Here is a 19979-nt window from a genome sequence, read left to right on the forward strand (position 1 = left end):
CATCCCAGAGCTCCATAACCAACTGTGCAGGAGGAAGAGGCTGTTTGGAGATTCCTCAGGAACAGATGGCCTTGAAGGCAAAGGCCCAGGAAGGCTGCTCTGTCAGAGGTGCTCTGGAGGAGAGATTCTCCTGCAAGGAGGGGACAGCTTGCTGAAGGACTCAGCCAGAAGGCCCTGGGGGGTGACAGGAGTGCCAGCAGCACTTGGCACTCTCCTCTGATGGTGAGCACCAGCCCCACTTTGTCCCTGACCCTTCCCCTTTTCCACAGTAACACAAATCCAACCAGGCATATTTCCAGACCTATCTCCAGGCATCTGTGCACTGTTGAATGCTGCACCTTCACCTGCAACTCTGAGCCAACAAGAGAAACCTGGAACAGCTTCTCCACTGCTCACAGGTGACCTACAAGTACCACTTGAATCAGCTTTTTTATGATTCGTAAGAATAAGCTGAACAACATTTTTGGAAGACTGACATCCAGGCTACACAGGTATGACTCAGTTTACCTCAATACACCTGCACATAACTCTGACTTCAGCAGCATTATCTCGAGAGACTTTGCACCTAATGCAAAGTGTAGTGCACGTCCACAGGGAATCCAGCAATTTGGCTTCTATTTAAGGCACTTCTCTATCATTGTTTCAGTTTTTCTTTTCCCTCATGGCATGCAGCATTCAAAATCTGTTTCCAAAGACACATTTCTCGTAAAATTATAAAACATCACTATTTTATATTTTGCATAGGGTTTAAAGAATAAAGAGGAGCCAGTTTTTCAATGTGTTTCTTCTTTCTCCAAATTATGATTCTACTCTATCTCCTCTGAAGCATCCAGCAGCACCAGTTTTGCACTGGAATGCTCTGATGAAGCTCATTTTGGAGTGAAGGAAAAGATGAGGGTTCTTTTGCTCCTGTGATATTCCCCTTTCCATAAAAACACAAGGGTTTATGATTCTGAACCTATACTTCAACACAGCAGTTCACCACTTTATTTTTTAGCTCTTCCTAACTGGGATACAAAGGTGGCTCTCCCTGCCAGCTCAAGGCTGGTTACAGTAATTCACATAACCTTAACTTCTATAAAATTCCTTTGTAGAGGGACAAGTTCAGTTCACTCTTCACCGCCTGTCCTAGTTTGACTTCATAGTCACACATTAACAAATTATGCTGTAAAATCAGGTATAAGAACTGTAATGGGGAGAAGGGAAGATTTATATCCTCTTTAAACTAGCTGTCCATGTAGGTTTTTATTGAACTAGCATGTACTATGCTGAGTTCTCAGCTAAATCCACCACTAAAATGAGCTCTCCAAATGAATTTCTTTTTCAGTACATTTAATTTCATTTCCCAAATGAGAGTTACAGGGATACACTTGATGGACTGCCTCACCGAAAATTTCTTTCCTTGAATTTTCATGATTTTATATTTTTTGCAAAAGCAGGCAAATCTTGAGAGAATGTCTATATCCTCTTGGTCCAACAGGGAACTGTTAAAAACCTTGTCACTTCTGCAAGTCATAGTCTGCACAGACAACTCCATTTAAATGAGTTCTGTTCACATTACATTTCTCATTCAGCAATTATTATCTCTTCTCCTGACTTAAACAACTCATTTTCCTCCACTTCACTGTATCATAAATCCAAATAGCTGAACTCAAGCTCCATCTGAAACTTCATTTCATGAAAGGAAAAAAAAAAAAAAAAGCTGTGGTTGCCTCTTTGGTAAAATTAGCTCCTGCTAATAGCTTCATTCATTTATCCATTTGTTTTATCCTTCCTCTCCCAAGACTGTTTAATTTCTAAACTTTTTCTTTAGTTAAACTTTTGATGTAACTTCTCAGATATACTGCCTATCATCTCCACTACTGTGTAGAAGCTGCTCAGCACTCTGAAATGTCATGTCTCAATGAGCACTATGCACAACTTTATTTTCCATGTGCCCATAACATTTCTGCACACCTTTGGGCTGGGCATTAATTAACCACACTTGAGTGGAGTCAAACCTTTCTTCTTTCTCTAAATCCAACCATTTCTCTTACTTTGTCACATGTAAACAGAATGACAAAAAGAGGCATTCCTAAAACATTTCTGGCATGAGCAGTTGAACTGTATTTCCATCAAACAATCCATGTACCCATAAGATAAAACTTTAGAGCTCACAGACTGTGAGAGATAAGGAACAAAACAGCTCAAGACTCACAGTCTATCAAGGTTCAGACTCACATCATCTCCATAACATGCCCTCAGTATCACTGGGGCTGCAAACTACCTCCAAACTTATGTCTGGTATCTTTTTTTCCACAGCATACACACTGCCATGCTGCTCCTCCACCACATCCTTCCTTTCAACCTAACTCAGGGATTTCTTTTTCCACTTTTTGTCATTTTTTTCTTTTGTTCTTTTTCTTCTCCTTTTAGGAAAATGTATTTCTATCCTACAAGAGCCCAGTGCAGTTCCAGAGACTTGATGAATAGGCCCAATGTATAGACACATGATTTGTGATATCATCAGCCCCATTTGTCAGTGTGGAAACGCGTGCAACAGCAAAGTGCATTGGCTCCCTGAGAATCCCTGCTCCAGTCTCTGGGATAAAATCTGCTCCTCACGTTCTAAAGTCCAATCATTTGTCAACAGACTCAAATTTGCATTTTCTATTTCCTTTCTTTTGTATTCCAGTCAGCTATAGAGCTCTTCCCTTGAGAAATACCAAATTATCCACACTTAATTGATTTCTTATGTTGATATCATTGGCAATGTTAAAGCAGAAGAAGTAATTTGAGAACCAAAATGTTAACTGGAATCCAATAATTCTCAAAAAGCTGAAAAAACCAACAATTTGATCTCCTCCCATACAGTTTAGCGACGACGAAAACAAACAGGATTGCTGTTGTTTGCATCCAAACCCGACACAGCCATTTTCCACGCTGGTTTTTTAATGGGAACAGCAACATGAGACAGATAAAGGAGGAACTGGCAGCATTACCAGAGCAGACAAAGTCCTTCTTCTGCACCTCAGCCACGAGGAAGCCGCGCAGGCCGACGGGCGCCAGGCAGAAGGTGAACTGGCCGATGGTGCGGCGCTGGCGCAGCCAGTCCGACAGCCAGGCCAGGTGGCAGTCACAGTGCAGGAAATTGGAGTGCAGCCGCCTGCAAAACACACAGCAAACCCATGGTTATGGGTTATGGGTTATGGGTTATGGGGTTTGTTAAACAAAACCCACAAAGAGAGCGATCAACCGCGAGCCTGCCCCGCTCTCTGCGCCATTTCAGTGGGATCACTGCAGGGTCTTGCTTACAGATGAGTCAGGGCTCAATTCCCCTCATTGCCATGGGATATTGTACATAGGTCAGATGTGAATTTGTGCTATTATTTGTAACATTAAAAAAAAAAATAAGTTCAATAATGATCCACTTACAGCTGGTCATTCTAAACACAAAAATACGCAGAATTTAAGACTGCATCACATTTTGTCTGTGGTTTCATGTCAGAAAGAAATGCATGAATGTGATATTTTGAGTGAATGGCTTGTTAAACATGAGGACCAGCTAAAGAACAGGTCTTGAGTGATTCTTCCCTTTTCATCCTTTGGGCAGAGGTGGAGAGAGAGAAGCCCTCCTCATTAGCTCAGTTGTTTGGAGCATGGTTGTAATAACACCAAGGTTGTGGGTCTGATCCCTGTATGGGCCATTCACTGAATACTTGGACTTATGACTCTTATGGACCCCTTCCAACTCAGAATATTCTGGGAAAAGACAGGCAAAAGAAAACTTTGGAGGCTATTGATATAATTTTTGTTCCTGTGCTGCCTGTACAAATTAATCAGTGCTCTTTTTCCTGTAGTAATTTAACACCAGTATAAAGGATCCAGAGAGGAATTTTCAGCTCATGAAGTATCCACTCATGGGCAGCTCCCTGTCCAGCCTGCTCCACGCCTGGCACCAGGGACTTGCACAGCCATTATCATATCTTAAATGATGAAGGGTTCAGGGAACAAATTTGGTCATTTAAATAGCTTCCAAACTTTAGGTCAAAACAAAAGTCCAGGACATTAATTCTTTCATTCCTGTAATGACTCATTCACTTGCAGTGTTGCACCAAATGAAATGATGAACCAGATTAAAAATCCTGTCAGAAATGGTTAGACAAAGCATTATTCACTAGTATTACAGGCACACAATTGGTGTGCACCAGATTTAGCCTTGTCCATCCCCCAAAGAAATGAAATGTCTTTCTGTGAGCTGTCCTTACAGCACAGCAGCAGCTCAGCTCAGCAGTGGCGCCCGGGCTGACAGTCCCCAGATTTGTATGTCTGGGGTGGACAGCCACAATAAAGAAAGAAAAAAAATCCACAAATCTGGAACTGAGAGTTTATCCTGTAGAGATGGAAAGCACTAATCTCCTGGGAGTACTGTAAAATGTAATTGTTTTACAAAGATGGCTAGAAGACCTTGAGTTTAGGGATCGTGAAGCTCTTTAACTGAAGCTGCAATAAGTTAGATTTCCAGTAAAATATTTGGCTGTTATGAACCATTAATCTGCCTTTTTGTGGAAGAACAAATAAAAACATAAATATCATCCAGCCAGAAATCATTCTAATTAAGAATTTGTAACCTAAGAGAGTCAGTGCTTCATTTAAGCCCTCAGTGTCTCACCCCTCCCATCACAGCAGTGAACAGTGACACTCAGGATCACCTTCCTCCTGGAACTGAGCTCATCCCATGCCATTCCCTGCACCCCTGCATGCAAGCATGAGTGAGAAAAACACAATATCACTAAAAGGATCGGGGTTAGGCAGATTTCCAGTTCTGTGAGCTGGCTTCTTTCCTCTCACTAAATTGACTTATCTGGGTTTTGGGGTTCTTATTTCAGTAGTGCAACCCACCAGCTCTCTGCCTCAGCAGAGCCCTCATCATCACCTCAAGCCTTTTGGCACAGCTACTCCGTGGTTTGCTTTGGAGAGGAGATCATTTAGAGACCCTATCTTAACAAAGCAGCCTACCAGAATATATTTTTTATAATTATATTAATAAATACAGCATGAAGAAGACTTTTCACAATATTTCAAAAGCATTATAAACCAATTCCCTAGGAACACAAAAAATGCTGAAGTGCTTTGGCACATTTTCAGTTTACTCTCAAAATAAAAAAAATAATAGAAAAAATGTAATTACCTGTCTCAGCAGTAATTCACAGATGCAGAGACAACAGGACACTTACCATTAAGCAAACAGGTAGAGGGAACATGCTTTATCATAAATAAAGCTGTTTCAAGCAAAGGAAAGTAGATCAATAAAAACTAATTTCTGTCACTTCTAATCACAGCTAAAAATCGATGAAACTTAAGAACAGAAAAGACAGTTAGCTAAAAAATCTTAGTACAGAAGAGCTGATTTTAGTAAAGAATTCTTCAACGCTTCAAATACTTCAAGGCTTACTGGCTTTTTTCCCTTTTTCTTTTTTCCCCTGAATGCTCATGTTGAAGGTTAATACACTTTTTATATTTTCTTCCACAATAGGCAGATTGTTTTGAGAGCATGAAGACAAGCTGTTTATTCACAGAATCATCAGAGCACAGGTAGCAGCAGCAGGAGCATCCCCAAATATCCTGTAATGGATCTCACCAGAGTGCAAAAGGGACACCAAGGAAAATACTGTCCACACTGCACTGGGCCTCAGCTGATTGGAAAAAGGGCTCATCCCTACTTAAGGAACATTCAGACCAGGGATTTCCTACAAAAGACTTCTAAAAAAAAAAAAGCACATCTGAGTGTGAGGCTGTTTGAGAAGGTGGACACACTGATGACCATTTTTTAAGAAAACAGTAGACTCACCAAACTGTGAGGAACATCATTCATGATCCATTTCCAACAAGAAAGTCTAGAGAGTATTAACATCTTCCCCCAAACAGTATCTTTATACAAATTCCTTCATTTACCTGCTAGAGGTGCTGTGTATTATTTGGCAGTCTTTGGAGACTGAAACCTGTCATTTGATATGAAACTGACTTCACAGAACATCAGGTGAATGAATACAAATGCAAGTTTGCTAAAGTTGCCCTTTTATCCATAGACCCTAAATTAAATTTCCAGCAAATCCTTTTAGAGCGGAGCAGCATTCATGTTCTATAAAACGTGTCTCTCAGAATTCAATAGAAAAGCTTCCCTTTATAAATCCTATTTATGACTTCCTTCCCTTTTTTTTCTTTTCTTTTTTTTTCCCCTTAATTACAGCAGAGGGGGATTAGTCAGTGTAAGTCTCCAGGGAGCTATATACAAAGCCATCTCTGAAATTAAACTGAAAGGAAAATGGCAGAAGGCACTGAAGGCACTGAGCTCTGCTAACAGACAAGACTGGCTAATCTGGAAAAGCCAGGCAAATTTGCTGGACCACTGTGACTGAATAAGAAAAGGCAAAACTCCAGGAACCTTAACTCTACACCTTTATCTTCTTCAGCCATTCTCTTCTAAAAGACAAATATCTCATTTCCGTTTAATTACTGACATTAAGATTTAATAATGTCATCATTTGATGAAGAATGCAAATTTAAGTCAGAGGTTATCTTAGAGAGATTGACATAAGCAAGAGCCATTTTTCTTCAGTTCTGTTAATTTATTTAATATGATTTTACACATGCATGCATAGCATCCTTGAAGTATTGTATTTTTTCAGTGGCATAGAAAATCTTCAGGCTAGCTACTATTTCCCTTTCTTTGCCTTTAGAATTAAACACATCTTGGATGAGTTTGAGAAGCTGGAGGAAAAACAGGGGTGCTTTGTTTAGACGTGACTTTTCCTGAAGCTTTGTATTCCCTAAAGGAATTTAAAGAAATAATTTACTTAAGGAAATGGTTTTGGTAGGCTATGGCTAAATTGTACAAATGCTTAGTCTAATTTCACAGTCTTTGTTTTTTGATCTACTAAAGAACAGAGCTTTTCCAGTGCAATGGCATGCAGCTTAAAAACAAATGGATTTGATATAAGAGAAGCTTTCATAAAAAAAAAAAAAAATCCATCCAAATAAGTGACATTTTGTTTCAGAAAGTATCTGTAAAGATGTTTTTTTCCTGTTCTTTAAAAATGCCTTGTTTCAGAAATTACTATTTTGAATTTGAAAAGAATAAATGGGATTTAAACACAGGATATTAACAAAATTCAATAATTTGATCCATCTGAGCATTTTTTATGACGTTGCTGATGTTCCAACTTGGAACACATTTCACATTATGGATTTTTTTGGGGAAAAAAAGTGCCACTTTATTTTCTGGGTAATTTCAAAATCTTGATAAAACTGACTCTTATTTAATGCAGATCCAGAACAGTGGCTCTCAGTGTTCTGTACCAGCCCCCTTCACAAGCCTACCTGGGCTCCCCAGGGATTCCCCAGCCCTGCAGCCACCCAGGCCCCTGAGGGACTGAAATAACATTATCACAGATGACAAATAGCCAAAAAGTTGGCTTACAGCATCAGGATTGTATCATAATAACACAAGATGCTACTCACAGAGTCCTGATCTTTGGCATGTGATTGAAGCTGGTAACAGGAATGCGGGTGATGTTGTTGTTATTGAGGGTACTGTTAGGAGAGAGAAAAAAAAAGAGAGAATAACAGATTGATCAATTATTTCTATTTCTTCACCAGCACACAATTTACAGAAACAACCAGTTAAAATTTTTGGCAAGCAGCAAGACAGAGTCCCTGATAGCTGTCTCAATTTGTAACATACCACGAAAGATGCTGCTCAGTGAAAGCAACCAACAGCAACCTCAGGATGGCTTGGGGTCACTGTTTGCCACATCTGGAGTAAACAGAAGATGAGTTTTTACCAACTACTGGAACAGATGCTGCTGTCTGTATCTTTGATAACCTGGTGCAGCCTGAGCAGGGGGACATCAGACTTGGGCACAGCATTTAAAGGCAATTGGAAGGATTTTGAAGTAGTGTGACCAAAAGAGAGCTGTTGGCTCTCACAGGCTTGTTAGCACAGTCCCCTGACATGGACAGACAGCTCCCATTGCTCCTCAGAAACACATGGATGGATGGGCTCACTCTCCTCCCTATTCTCAGCAAAAAATATATGGGGATTGGAGCAGCCTGTAATAAAGCATGTCCTGATCCAGGCATAGAAGGATTGCTGCTGCTCTGTCAAAGCAGAGCCTAAAGAGAAAATCTCAGCTGCTGGAGGGACCCCTTTAGAGCATCTCAGGAAGAATGAGCTGAGATTACCATCAGCTCAGTGTGCTGCTCCCATTTGTGTAGCTCCTAATTATATCAATGACTCTCCAGCAAATTAGAAACTATAAAGTTTATCAAGATAGCACAGGAAATGGAAAGCACTTCAACAGGGCATAATTGCCATGCTGCAAGTGCACCAAATCTGCAAATACAGTATCCCAGTTTGTCATGAGAATGGACAGGGCTGGTGAACACTCAGTGTCCCAGCATGGCCAATCCTGCCACTGCCTGTTTGAAACATGCTGCCCACAGCACCAGGGCAGGAAACAAGCTTTACTTTCCACAAGGGGCACAGAATTCCACGAGCTAACTCTGGCAGAAGACAGTGCTTTTGTGTGTTTATGTATGTGCTGAAGAATGCATAAATACATACCTGCTGAAGCAACCTAACAGCATGTCCTCCTTCCCTGAACTACTTAGCAATTCCAATGTCATATATTTATACAGAACATTTAATCAAAAGCTCTAGAAAAGTCTTATAGGAGTTTACTCCCTTTCTTGGTCATCTGCCAATTCAAAAACCATTTTTACAATTCTGCCTAGAAATCCCTTGGCAGAGCTATCATCAAAAACATCAGCAGATTACAGCTTATTAGATTTTACCCTATTAAGACTGGGTTTTGGGCACACAGGAAGACACACACATACACACACACATGCTGGCAAAGCCAGGAGGTTGCAGGGCACCCTGGCTCTGCACAAGCACACAGGAGCAGGGTGGGAGCAGCTTTGACACTGGCAGCTTGCTTTGCTGCTGCTGCTGCTGTGCTGCATCCTGGCAGGACAGCACCCAAGCACTCCCAGCAGGATGAGAGCTGGTATTCCAGCACAGTGCTGCACCAGATGGATGCACTGGCAATCTGGAGCCAGCCTGGGGGCTGACATACCCATGACAGCAAACTGCACCAACAGAGCAAAATTACCCTTCCTCTCCAAATCTGTGAGCAGAGAGTTATGCCAGTAAAAGGAGAGTTTTGAAAATCTGGACTCTGCATGTGAGATCTGCTGCCAGAGATCTGTATCAGTCAAGTCACACATGTTCATACACCAAGCTGATAAGAGCTGTCAGTCTTAGAACATGATAACTTATAGTATAACATGTAGTATTTATTCCAGATCCTCTGGAAAACTTAAAGTATTAAAAAACTGGATCAGAAGCAAGCAGCCAACTATTGGGATGGTCCCAATGGATGGGTGTACAAACCGCTGGGTTTGTGGAATCAGGTTCTCAATATGCAAGAACTCCACGGCAGCCTACTAAAAATGTGAAGGGCAAGATGAAGTGGAAACACTGTCAACTTCAGCAGGAGAGCTGGAAGTCAGCTCTTGGAGCTGGCAGCCCTCTGCCAGCTGTGGCTGCCAGCCTGCAGGGCTGTGCTGTGGCTGCAGAGCTGGCAGCCAGCACCCCGAGCACCAGAGTGCATCTGCAGGGCTGGAGGCTCTGCTCTCACTCCCTGCTGAGGTCACAGTGACAACTCACATCCACTGGGGCACATTATAGGGTGCAAAATGAACCTCTCTGTCATACAATTGCTTGTGCTCCATTCCCTTATTTACCCAGTGATGTAACCAAAGTCTTTTGTGGTCATTGAGCTAAAAACAAGCCTGAACAACAATTTCAGAAAGTGAACAAACTCACTGAGAGTGCATGAATAAATACCATCAACACACACACCCTTCAGTATCTGTATGTGTTTGCTCTTTACATGTTGGGAAGTTCAAGCAGGGCTCAGAAATGGAATTTATAATTGCACCATTTTCTTCCCTGTAAATACAAAAATATAATTCTGAGGCAACCCTCTGCCTTAGTTGCCTGTTACTTTAAAATGAGTTATGCACTCAGATGGAAGATTTTAGGTATGTAGTGATAAATAAAAGACACATGTAAAGTCAGCTCACAAACATTAAATCACAGACATAGCTGATGTCTGAATCAGTCACATATGGCACTACAGGAGTCAATAGGGGCCATAGGAATTCAAGAGAGATTTTTTCTATTGATTTCTAAAGGATGTGGATTGGATTCAGGCAGAACAGGCTGTGACAGTGATCTTCCTTCTGCACTGAGGGCAGAGAACACATCCCTGTCTCCCAATGCAATTCATCTGCATGCAGAAAGGTCACCCGTAACTGTCTGACTTGATGATTGAAATATACTTTAAGAGTTCTTAAAATATTTCTGTTTAACAGATTAAGCATTATTCCAACCACACACCATTTCTAATTGCAAGATTTCAAATGAGAATGGCTCAGGTTTTGCAAAGGTTTCAAATACTTTCTTATTTTCAAGTAAGCAGAGGTTTCCCACAGTTCATTGACAAATATATAATCCTCCTTCTAAGAATCCTAAATCAGTGCTGAATTAATATTCTCCTTAAACACAAATTTCAGGGATAACTCTAGCAGACAGCTACTGCATAGATGACTTAGTAGAATACTATTTCATTGATATTTAAATGTTAACCATAATGAAGGCAATAAAACATCTATGATAACAGCAATTATTTCAGAACAGAGGAGGCCAAACACTGCAAAAGGCACTAATTGCCAGTGAACTGTCTGCACTACAGCCCAGCTGGAGCTGCAGGAATTTAACCCTGCTGCTCTGGCTGCACATCACTCAGCTCCCAGGCAGTGGGAACTCTGAAATGGGAACATGTTCAGGTAGAGATGTGCTCTAGAGACATCCTGCAAAGCTTTCCATCATGCACATGATTCCTTCCCAGAAATGATTTTTTAAGAGATGTGTCCTGACAGGGGTGAACACACAATACAGCAGCATTTTTAGTACATGAGGGGAAAAAATAAATTACACTCCTATAGTCTGCTGGTTGCTCCAAGGTCCTAGCCTCAGACTGATCCATCCAAAGTTTGTATTTATAGAAAGAGATTCATAAATATCAGAAGAAACAGGAATTCCAGAATCTTCTGACTCCTCCAACATCATATGGGGACACATATTCTGCTGAGTGGTCCTCAGCCTTAAACATCTCACCTCTTCCAGAACCCAACACATCCCTTGTAAAAAGCACTGTCCTCTCATTTAGAAGCCCTCTCCTGTAAACTAATCACACCAAAATGCTGACTCAGGAGGCTGGGGCTATAGACAATATTATTTATGCCAGCCAACTTCCCACCTTGGGCTGTGATCCTTGTCAGATCTTGCAGGGTAAGCAGAAGCAGACTGCAGCAGCCCTAAGGATCCTCCAAGGACTGCTTGGAAGATGCATAATGTGGGATCAGCAGTCTCAGAGGTGGCACATCCTCCAGCACTGGGAACTGTCACAGTCCCACTGACTCCAATTTACAGCCCCAGAGGAGCTGCTCTCCTAACTCACTGCTCTGCCACTCGCCCAAACTGGCTACAGGCAAATGTGGAGCTGCCTTCCTCCTTCTGAAAGATAAAGAGATTTATAGCCCCTACTCATCAGAATTTTCCTAGAGGAAAGAGTGCTCAGTCTGCAACCCTGTCATGATTTGAAAGCAATTACTTATCTCCTTCCTCAAACTTTGGTGCAAATTTAATCTCATGCAGTTGCATTTTTGATCTCTTCTGACTTGCTCCAAATTCATGAACACCATTGCAGTTCCCTGACACGGAGCTGGTAGTTCCAGACTCAACATAAATACATTAAAATCACTAACCTGCAGAAACTAATACCATGTCTGTGTTTTTTTCTGTAATATTCATGCATTATTCTTTATTTTTCCTGCACAGGACTGATGAGAGTCAGAAAAAAACCCACAAACTTCTAATGCTAGAGGAAATCACACAAGTTTTATGGCAGAAGCCTTGAGAAAAAAAGGAAATTACTCAAATTTTGAACCCTACTTATAGTACAAATATTTTACTTTAAAAACTCAGAAACTCTAAGTACCCTTTCAGGTCTTTTGGTCTAATTTAGAGAGCAGAAATCCCAGGTTATCAGGTCAATATGCAATCTCAGTTCTGTAAATCACAGACTACACAGAGATTTTGCTTCCCTTACTTAAAATTCAATTAATACAATTAAGAGTACATAAAAAACATCAGAATGCCTGTCTACTTTTTAACCTGAAACCATACTTTCATGGCAATGTATCCATGTGCTCTGATCTGGTTTAGTGCCAAAAGGATCTCCTCTGACAAAATGTTACACAACACAATAGCAATATCTGCAACTTTAACTATTTAGTAAAAAATGACTGTCCTAAAGTCTCCCAGTCACACTTCAAGTGGGAAAATATATAGGAGCGTTGGATTTTTTGCTTTACACACAACACTGATAACAATACCACCTGCCACATCCCAGCTTAAAAAAAAAATCTGGTATCCTAGCTGATCATTGGCAAAAGGAAAAAGAAACATATTCAGATGTCAATTTTTCTAAGTATAAGGCATTTTCACAATGTGTAGCAGTACAGTGCAATAGCCACTGTGATGCTTCTTGTTTCAACCTGGACAGATTCAAGTGAAAGGGGCAGGGGGGAACCTCTTGGATGCTGGAGATGCCCTTTGCTCCTTCTCAGTAATGGGGACTGGGTTCCTTGCCAGTCCAAATCTGCAGCTGATTAGCAAAACAGCTAATCAAACTGAGACATTTTAATTCAAACTTAATTCAAATTGGGAAAACATTTCCCTAAGGCTTAGTAAGCATCTCCCATAGTTACTAGGGGCCTGCTGTGCTGGCTATTCAGGTACTTGATCCACACCAGGCTGCTTTTGGGTTACATTTGGCTGACCACGGGACACCACAGAATTGGCAAAATTCTCAGTAAGAAAGAAAAATTCAGACCCTTTCACTGATTGGAAAATGGAGAAAGAGATCTGCAAAGGCACCAGCTCATGTAGTAGATTATTGCTGGGTTTGAATGCATTTTATGTTTGGGCAGTGTAGATTTTTTGCAGGTTTAGGATTTGATATCAGGAATCCTACAAACTCCAGCCTTTCTTTGGCAGTACAGGCTTCCATGTATCTGTGGGCTTCACTCTAAGTTAAGCAACAATGTTCAGCTCCTTTTCCCACTCAAAACTCTCTCAACATGTTGTGAGAAGGTGGTGCTGGGTTACCTCCCTGTGTGATAAATCTGGGTTTTCAAAGTGAGACACTGAAACAGAGCAGCAAAGCAAAGGGGACCAGGCTGGTGGGGCTGAGCTGTGCCATGCCCTGCAGCACTGGGAGCACTAACAACTAACATTTCCTTCTGTCTCCTCCAATTACCCCACTGCTCTGTCATGGGGTGCTCCTGGCTGGGTGTGTAATCCCTGTGTTGTGTGTCCATAACACCATGTAATTGGGCCTAATGCAAGATTATTATCCATGTGCATGCAATGGATAGCTACAAATGGTGTGTCTGCAGGCTGGGAACGTTCCCAGGAGTGAATTACTGTCATACTCCCTGATTCCTGCTTCTCCCACTGCTGCCAGGCTCCCAGCTCCTATCCTCAGTGCAACTATATATCCACTAAATGAGACCAGGGAATTCATTCAGACTTAACCAAGCCATCTCCAAGCATAATTAAGCCTCTTGTGCTAACAGTTTTTTGATAATGTTACTTCTACTCAGAAGTGGATGAAGTGAGGCAAAAAAAAAGAAGAATAAAAAGCTGAACAGCTCTGCCTAAGTTGCCAGTGGAGCTCAGAAGACAACACTACTCTGCCCCTGACAGTGCCAGAAACACAACATCCAAGACCTCAAAGCTTTGGGGGATGTCTGTGTGTAGTGCTGGTAAATAAAAGTGAAGGAGTCTTTTCCCAGTGTACATGTGGATTGAAACTGTTGAGCCTATGCAAGATTAGACATCACCATCAGTATTTATGGACATAAAAGGAGAACCTTGGTCTGTCTGAAATACAGAGACAAAACATGAATTTGGGAGCTGCACCAGCAGCATAATTCAAGATTAAGTGCCATTACCTTAGACCTTTGTGTTAGCAAATTCATATCACTTACTTTTAAACCTCCACTGAAGCACACAAAATACTACTGCAAAGGAAAAAAGCATCCCCTGTTCCTTGTATTCACCCAGGGGTTAAGCAAAGCAGTAACAAGTTTAAATTTCAGAAAGAGGGATTTTCATTACATATAGAGAGAATGTTTCTTACAATAAGAACAGGGAAAATTTAGAAAAGAGCTGTTACAGAGTGTGCAGCCATGGGGAGGGAAGCTTGTAATAAAATACTAAATGAATCCCTGTCAGGAATGGCATTGGATTTGATGGGCCTGCCCCAGGGAGGGACAGTGGATGACAACTTCTGACCCCCTCCAGCCCTCATATAGCACCCAATAAAACTGACAGCAGCAATTCCAAAAAGGGAATCTAAATCTATATTTAGTCATAAACCCAAGACTTGAGTCTCATATGCTGCCATAATTAATGTTTGTAATTAACTTTCAGATTGCAGGGCAAAAGGAGCTATATTTCCAATAGCTGTAAAGAGCTATTTTTCACACAGGGCAAGAGGAATTTGCATTGAATTAAATATCTACTGTTTCTTATGGCCTCTGATGAAAAAGCAAGGTGGTTTTGGCACTCCACCCCTCAGCCCTGAGTGCAGTCACCCTGGACTTTCAATGCTTCCAAGACTGACTTGCCAGGCAATGCCCAAAACTCAACTGCATCTCTCTGAGCTGTGGTGAGCCCCGAGTGCCTCTTGTACTCAATTCCTTGATCTCACCACAGACTGTTTAAGTTAAAGCCCACAACGACCATGTGGGCAGATAATGAAAGCAACTGATGCTGCACTGATTAATCCGTTACTCGGCACTGTTAGGAAACATAATGATCTCACAAGGGGCCTTATTCACTGACAGGGAGCAGCAGAGCTCTGAGCTGACACCTCAAATTAGCAGCACAAGCAAGAACAGCTGGGGGGTTGTCTCAATATTTGTACCCAACTCTAAAATGAGTTGGCACCAGACAAGTGCTATTTTTAAACACAACGTTAGCCCAGGCAAATAATGGTCTAAATAGTCTCCAGGTGACACGGAGAAGCCACTGAAATAAAAATAACTGGTTGCCAATTTGTGGTTTCTGTTCTAGTATTAGTCTTTTGACAATGTGTTCACAAGTGTTCTCTTCACAGCAACGTGAGAGGCTCCAACATCATTAACTTGGGCAGCTGACATCAGAAGTATGAATATCTCAAGGACAGAGAGGAAAGAAAATCTTCGTTTTAGAAATGTATGGAAAAAATAAAGTAAATAAGCTTAGCACAGAATTATGCACAAAACTGCCAGCAGTGTTTACTACTACAATTGCCTAGTTCTTCCCATTCTGTGGCTAATTTTAATTTGGATATAACTGTCAGATTTTAACTATTTAAGCTTATTATAAAGGCCAGATGTTTAAGGCAGATTTTTTTTCCCTTGAAGGAGAGAGATTCCATTCAAAAACATGAGGCTTTAGGGAAACTAAGTTATTCTAATAATAGATTCTTCGTTTAAAATGCCTGTTTTGTCAGCTGGCAAGAACCAGGATGCTCACATTTGCCCACAGTTATAATTTTAGGGCACATTAACTGAAGTCCTGTAATTACTGCATTAATTGCTCCTAGAGTCTGGCTATGCCTTGGCTGGAGTCTCTGGGATGGGCAAGCTCAGGAGTTGGAGGTAAGAGAGGGAAAAAGAAAACTTGCAGCAAGAAAATGCTGGGCAAGCTGTCCAGATAAAGAGATTTGGACTAGGAATTTGGACTGGAAATGGGCAATAGGCCATAAAAATTCACACATGAGGAAAATTAAGGATTTTGGTGACATATGGCCAAACCCTTCTGGTGTTACCTTTAGCCGTGAATTTATGTTAGATATGCACATACATATCATTACGCCTTAATTTACTTACTTACACCAGCACCCAAATACATAAAATATTACAAAACAAGAGAAAGCAGAGAATAGGATAAGGTAAAATAAAACATACTAAAGTTTATACAGAGAAAACAGGTACAAATTTAGATTGTGTACTTCATTAGATGTTTAATCAAGAATGTCATTCAGATGGTCTTATATGAAATGTTTTATTGTTTCCCCTAGAGGAAGTTGCTGTTTCTCTGCACAGAAGTCATTGCTATTTTCCCACACAATCAAATCACCTCTATCAGCTGTACAAAATACATGTACCAGTTGCATCTCTCAATTCTTTCTAACATCTATGCCTAATGAGAGTTGAAAAAGCTTTTTAGAGAAGTTTCAATCAGTTTTTCAATCTTTTACATGGCACTTTAATTCTAGGTAAAAAATGCAAATTCTGTTCAGCTTGAATTAAAATACAAAAGCATTGGTGCAAGGATAAGAGAATGCAGTCTGAAATTATTCTGCCACTGTTTTATTTTTGAATGAAGGATTCTCCAGTGAGTTTTTCTTCTAAACTCAAAAATAGCAAATGAACATTGGCTTTCCTCAAGTCATTTTCTCAGGTCTTTGCCCAAAGGCTACACAATTTTCAGTACAGTGCATGCATTGGGAATGCCTGTTGTGGCTCTAAGTCCCAATTACATCCAGAATTTTGACTTGGACTAAAAGAAATAAAAGTATTTATGTGAAAACTGAGTAAATCTTTTGCAGCATTAGGGTAGTTTTGATGTCTCTCTGTGGTACCAAATTTCAGGGCTGATATTATTGCCTAGAACCACTGGGAACAAGTCCAGCTGTCATAATACCCAGACCAATGTCTGCTGCACTCAGAGCAAATCCCATTGCTGATTTCAGCAGGGAGTGAATCTAGTCCCTGCAATCCATTTATCCAGGCACAGATTTTTGCAAGAACCACATAAATAAAAATATAATTACATTTCATTTAAACTCCTCCAAATTTTTTTCTGTAGATTTCAGTACAATTATTTCACTTTATTATAAATTCGTTGTTAAGTAGACATGGTTTGGGGGTTTTTTTTAGGTTATAAAGAGATCTCTCATACCAAATACGGTTCTTGGTGTCACCCTTCTGCATGCATGTCAGGAACTGTGGTCTATGGATTCTGTTCTGCTGCTGACAAAATCAATGGAAACAGGACTGGGTTTTCAATGCATACAGGGGTCTGAAAGTCTACCAGAGTGAATTTATGGAAAAGATGAAAAGGAATCAACAACATGAAGTCAGATTATACAAACCTTAAATTTGTTGCACCAGCTCCTCAGCAAAATAAAACAGTTTCTCAGGTCCCTGACTAAAGAGTTGTTTCAGGTTACTCCTTTCTGAAGCTGTAATAGCTCTATAAACACAATTCCCTTCCAACTAACACCGTTCAACTCCAAAATTTGAAAAGCAACTTTGATCATTTGTTCAGGTTGATGGCTTTCAATGATGGACATTTCCAAGGTAAAATGTTTCAGCATTCAGTCATCTGAGTGTTACGATTTCCTTACAGGACTTCATCAAAAGACATTCTAAATAAATTAATTAACGTTGGATCCGAAAGGAAAGATATCATTCTTCAAAGCTGTGTTTTAATTTGTCCTGTCCTGAGTACACTGCAGTTTTAAAGCTACAGCTTTATGATAAAAGCCTCTATTCTTACAGCTTCCTCCCACCATGAACACAGCCTCCCGTACTCCTCCAAGGAACACAGCACCAACAGAACAGCCATTCTGAGTGGCACATAGAAATCAGTTGCCTTTTCTGAGGTAGGGAAAGTGATAAAAATGGATTTCTGCATCCATTGTCGGTGCTCTGTGGCAATACCCAGTCTCCTTGGGATGGTCACTGTGCCAGCCCGTGGCCACCCCAATGCCGCAATGCGGCAGCGCCGCGGGACTGCGGGAGCCTGCGGGGCCCGCTGGGAACAAAGAGGGACGAGCCACCACCCCACAGTGACATGGCTCTGCTGGCACTTCAGACGACTGTTGGTGTAAAATGTTCTACCAACACCTTGAAAGAGGCAGTGAAGGGAATCCACAAAGACGGGGCTGCCCGAATCCCTGGGTTCAATTTTATTCCAACAGCAGAACCAGTAGGTCCTGCAGGCAAAATAACACCCCTTACTCTGATTTCAGTGTCTCAGATCCCATGGCCATCAGCATTCTCCCTGGGAGAGAGCAGCAGGAGGAGATCTTCCATAGCTCCAGCAAAAGGACAATGGCCATAGTGCGGTGCAGAACCGCACAGGCAATTCCTGGCTCTGGACAGCAGTGCAAGGAAAACAAGCAAATCTTGTAAAGAGAGAACACTTCACCTTAACTGCCAAAATTGCCTCCCCAAAGTGCAAGAGACTGAGAAGGTATTTGTGGAATAACTTTATATTCTAACGGTATGTGATGTCCCTATCTGCAATTCATCCATGCTGGAAATTAAATAAATACAGACTAATATAGATCCACATGAATGAAAAGAGAATGCATGATATACACATTCTGTGAGTTTAGACTTGCATGTATGAGCAGTTGTTAGGGAAAAGTTACATTTACAGAGGGAAGAAATGCTTCGAGAGAACAAAGACTACACGTAGTTTCTAGACAAGGTCAATTATGTTTCTTGGTGAAGCTGGAAAGGAATCTGCTTTCCATCAGGATTTTATTTTAATAAGGCATTAGACAGTACTCGTGTGCATCACACAAGAAAAAGGTCAATACGTTTAAAAATGCCTATCTTTCCAATTTTTATGTTTCTCCCAAACTCTACCTGCCCATGAGAACCAGCAATACCTGCTTATATTCATGCAACATGGGAAAGAAATGTAACAATCTGAATAGCAAATACTCACAGTGTTTCATTTGCCTCCAGTCCACAGAGTGAAAAAGCGCAAAATAAAACATACACAGAAAAAATTGACGCCCCCATGATCTGTTCAGGAACATTCTACAAGCCCGAGCTGTAGCTACATAAAAGTCTATTGCTCTCTAGACATGGCTGTTTCTCTGCATGCACCCAAAGTAAGATATACCTGCCATTGTGGAGGGTCTGTCCTACCAGTTTCGGCTGGAGTGCCTCACCTGGCTCCTAACGCCCTTCCCGCGGATGGGAAGACGGGATGTCTCGCAGAAGAGATGGACCCAACCCTTTTAAGACACGGCTGGAATTGCCCAAGGAGCCAGTAGGAAGCGTGGGTGCTGCGGCGTGGGCTCCCCCTCCCCAGAGCCCGCCCAGCCCGCAGCCGCCTCCTGCACCAACGGGGGTTCTGGCCTCCAAAGCGCCGTCGCAGAGATGCTGCATTGCGGCAATTGATCGCCCGCAGCAGCCACGGCCAGCGCCGGGAGCCATGAGCCAGGGTGCTGCCCCACGCTCCCTTCTCCCAACAAAGCCCTGCTGCTGTCAGACACAACCCAACGTTCTAGAGATGAACAGAGACCTTGCCCAGCCTGTGCTGCTTCACCCCTCCAGCACAGCCATCAGCCTGGCTCCCACTGTGTTATCTTCTCTTTATTCTCAAACAAACCCCACTCCGAGTGACAGTCTGGCACTTGCAGACCAAGATGCCTCACCCCACCCAGCACTGAGCAGACAAGGGGAATACGGGCAATTTTAAAAAGTTAACGGCACAACCGAATGTCATTTCCATCAATGGTTTTATGTAGCCATTGATGCTTTTTCAACTGATCAAGCTATTTTCTCTAAAAAGCTTGAGTAGCATGGTACATCATAACAAAGGTTTCTGGATGGCCTTACAGCATTTTTAGATTTGTTTCTAAAGATGTGTAGATGTCCCAAGCATGGCCACCCATCACTCGTAAAGACTAAAACCAATGCATTCAGATTATTCACCCCAAAACAGAAGTGCAAGAAATGCAGTTCTGCTTCAAAAATATTGAACCAGTTAACAAGAAATTGCA

At 41.5% G+C, this 19979-nt stretch overlaps 1 protein-coding gene across 5 annotated transcripts in view; it reads right to left on the reverse strand.

Moving 5' to 3' along the window:
* The window catches only part of SLIT3 (slit guidance ligand 3), a 463958-nt gene that overhangs the window by 176603 nt on the left and 267376 nt on the right, over nucleotides 1-19979 (reverse strand). For all 5 annotated transcript variants that reach the window (XM_079319922.1, XM_079319923.1, XM_079319921.1 and 2 more), the window contains 2 exons: nucleotides 7501-7572; nucleotides 2982-3145 (listed from right to left, as the gene is read on the reverse strand). In XM_079319922.1, the coding sequence (XP_079176048.1) occupies nucleotides 2982-3145; nucleotides 7501-7572 (236 nt within the window). The remainder of the gene's footprint in view (nucleotides 1-2981; nucleotides 3146-7500; nucleotides 7573-19979) is intronic.

Source organism: Erithacus rubecula, assembly GCF_903797595.1.
Source record: "Erithacus rubecula genome assembly, chromosome: 16".
Lineage (NCBI taxonomy): Eukaryota > Metazoa > Chordata > Aves > Passeriformes > Muscicapidae > Erithacus > Erithacus rubecula.